Genomic DNA, 2,256 nt, shown 5'->3' with positions numbered 1-2,256 from the left:
TGCATGCAGTGTCATCTTGTCATTTTACTGTTTGGCCGTAGTGAGTTGCAATATGTAGTGGTTGACGGTTTGAGAGGGCCTGTGGTTGCCTGCTGGTTAAATGATGGGGACTGTGATGCAAGGATATTTATTATCAGCATTTGTTGACTCAAATTTGTTTTCTCACAAATCTTTGTTGCTCATATTTATAAAGATATTTTGCTGTTGCTGTCAGTGGGGCTGCCAAAGCACTGGGGCTCCAGGTCAAATGTCAAATCAGCTACTGTATGAACAGATTGTTATTGCTTTTCATAAGCAGTGTATCATGTTGATTTTGTAATACCCATTTCCATGTTCATCACCACAACTGGGGATTGTTTCATCCAGAAAGTGGACTGCTTGTTGACTGGTTTTCTATGTACTTGTATGCTATCTATATGTTTTCTTTCTGTGTTATTGTCCTGTAGGTCTCACACTTGTAGATCATGTGTGGATTTTTGAAGAGGAAAATCCAGGACTGCTTGGGAGGGCGAGGAAACCACGAGACCAGACTAGTGTCCAAAGGGGGTAACTGCAACACTGAATATGGAAACATCAAGTACAGCAAACACTTTGCCTTCATGGCTGACTTCTGGACCACAGTTACAGAAAGCCAGTGGCGTGTTGTTCTGTTAACCGTCTTCGCCTCTTTCACCCTCAGCTGGTTTTTCTTTGCCTTGCTGTGGTACTGGGTTGCTCACACCAATGGAGACCTTGTATGGCAAAACCCCCCAGCAGACCACATCCCATGTGTGGTCAATGTTTTCGGACTCACTTCAGCATTCCTCTTTTCCCTTGAAACCCAGACATCTCTTGGGTATGGTCTGCGGGCACCCAACCCTTACTGCCCAGGTGCTGTGACCCTTATGATCATTCAGGTACCCTTTGGATTTCTTCTCCACAGCTTCCTAACTGGAGTCATCATTGCCAAAATCTCTTTACCTAAACGCAGGGGAAAGACCATCAAATTTAGCAAGATGGCTGTCATCAGTCCCAAAAATGGTTCTCTTTGCCTGTCAGTGAGAGTGGCCAACCTGCGCAAGTCCCTGATGGTAGGAAGCCAGATCTATGGCAAGCTGCTGAGAATGACAAATGCACCAGATGGGGAGGCAATCATCATAGACCAAGTGAACATTGACTTCATGGTGGAGTCTGGGAAAGACAACCTCTTCTTCATATGTCCTCTTACAATCTACCACGTCATCAACAAGAGCAGCCCTTTTTTTGAGATGGCAGTGGACACACTCCAGAATCAAGAGTTTGAGCTGGTCGTCTTCCTAGACAGTACAGCTGAATCCACCAGTTCATCCTGCCAAGTGCGTACCTCTTTTACTCCTCGGGAGATCATGTGGGGCTATGATTTCTTGCCCATCATCGCCAAAAGCAAGGAAGGCAAGTACAAAGTAGATTTTACCAACTTCTCCAAGGTTGTGCCTGTGTCCACTGCACACTGTGCCAGCTGTTTCTATAACATCAGCGGTCATCATCACCACTCCAGAGATGGATATGACAACCGGGGCTTTGAAGTGATTGAAATGAGTGAACCATCAAGTGTCACCAATATGTGACATGGTGGACTGTAAATCATAATAAGTTTGTTGAGCTTAGAAATGTACAGTTCCACTGTTGCCTTAATAGTTTGCGTTAACCGAACATAAGTTGAACTGTTATTTCACATGAAGAACCATAACTACAGCTGCTGAAGCCATTTTGTGCCAAAATCAGGACAAAGACATCATCCGAGGCTGTCATCACTGACTTTATTTAATTATAAATGTAAGGGAGTAGGTTTTTTTCATGTCTGTTTTTTTCAAACCACAAAAAGAAGACTCTCTGTTGTAGAGTTTTGACTTAACAAACAATGCATGCTGGGAAGTTTGTTAGTGTTGTTTCTTTAAAAGCTTAATTTAACGAACTGAGTGAACTCTCAACAGTGCATTAATTTAACTCATGATTTAAATCTAATGACCCCAAGTTGCAATAACTCATGTTAGTAAGTTCTAAAGTGGTCTTGAAAAAACAAAACATTATACATTGAATTAACCTGAAATGAACAAACCTGACATATTTAGTTGATTCCACCAAAATCCTTTATATAATTTGTGGAGACACCAATTAACAATGTACATTGGAAACTAAGGTTGTCTGGGGCTTGTATCTCAACCACAAAGCAGTTAAACACTCTAAAGGACAAATAGATGCTGAAGGCCAGTGAGGTTACCTAATGGCAGACTGTGT

At 42.2% G+C, this 2,256-nt stretch overlaps 1 protein-coding gene across 1 annotated transcript; it reads left to right on the top strand.

Annotated features, from left to right (window-relative positions):
* Positions 1 to 460: 460 nt before the first annotated feature.
* On the top strand, positions 461 to 2,199 carry LOC109953949 (ATP-sensitive inward rectifier potassium channel 1-like). Its single transcript, XM_020589383.1, has one exon. The coding sequence runs from the start codon at positions 465 to 467 to the stop codon at positions 1,584 to 1,586; it is 1,122 nt and encodes a 373-aa protein (XP_020445039.1). The 5' UTR covers positions 461 to 464; the 3' UTR covers positions 1,587 to 2,199.
* Positions 2,200 to 2,256: the final 57 nt, after the last annotated feature.

The sequence above is a fragment of the Monopterus albus genome, unplaced genomic scaffold, assembly GCF_001952655.1.
Source record: "Monopterus albus unplaced genomic scaffold, M_albus_1.0 scaffold2242.1, whole genome shotgun sequence".
In the NCBI taxonomy this organism is placed as follows: Eukaryota; Metazoa; Chordata; class Actinopteri; order Synbranchiformes; family Synbranchidae; genus Monopterus; species Monopterus albus.
Note: the sequence above shows the minus strand (reverse complement) of the source record. Positions and strands in the feature narration are given on the sequence as shown.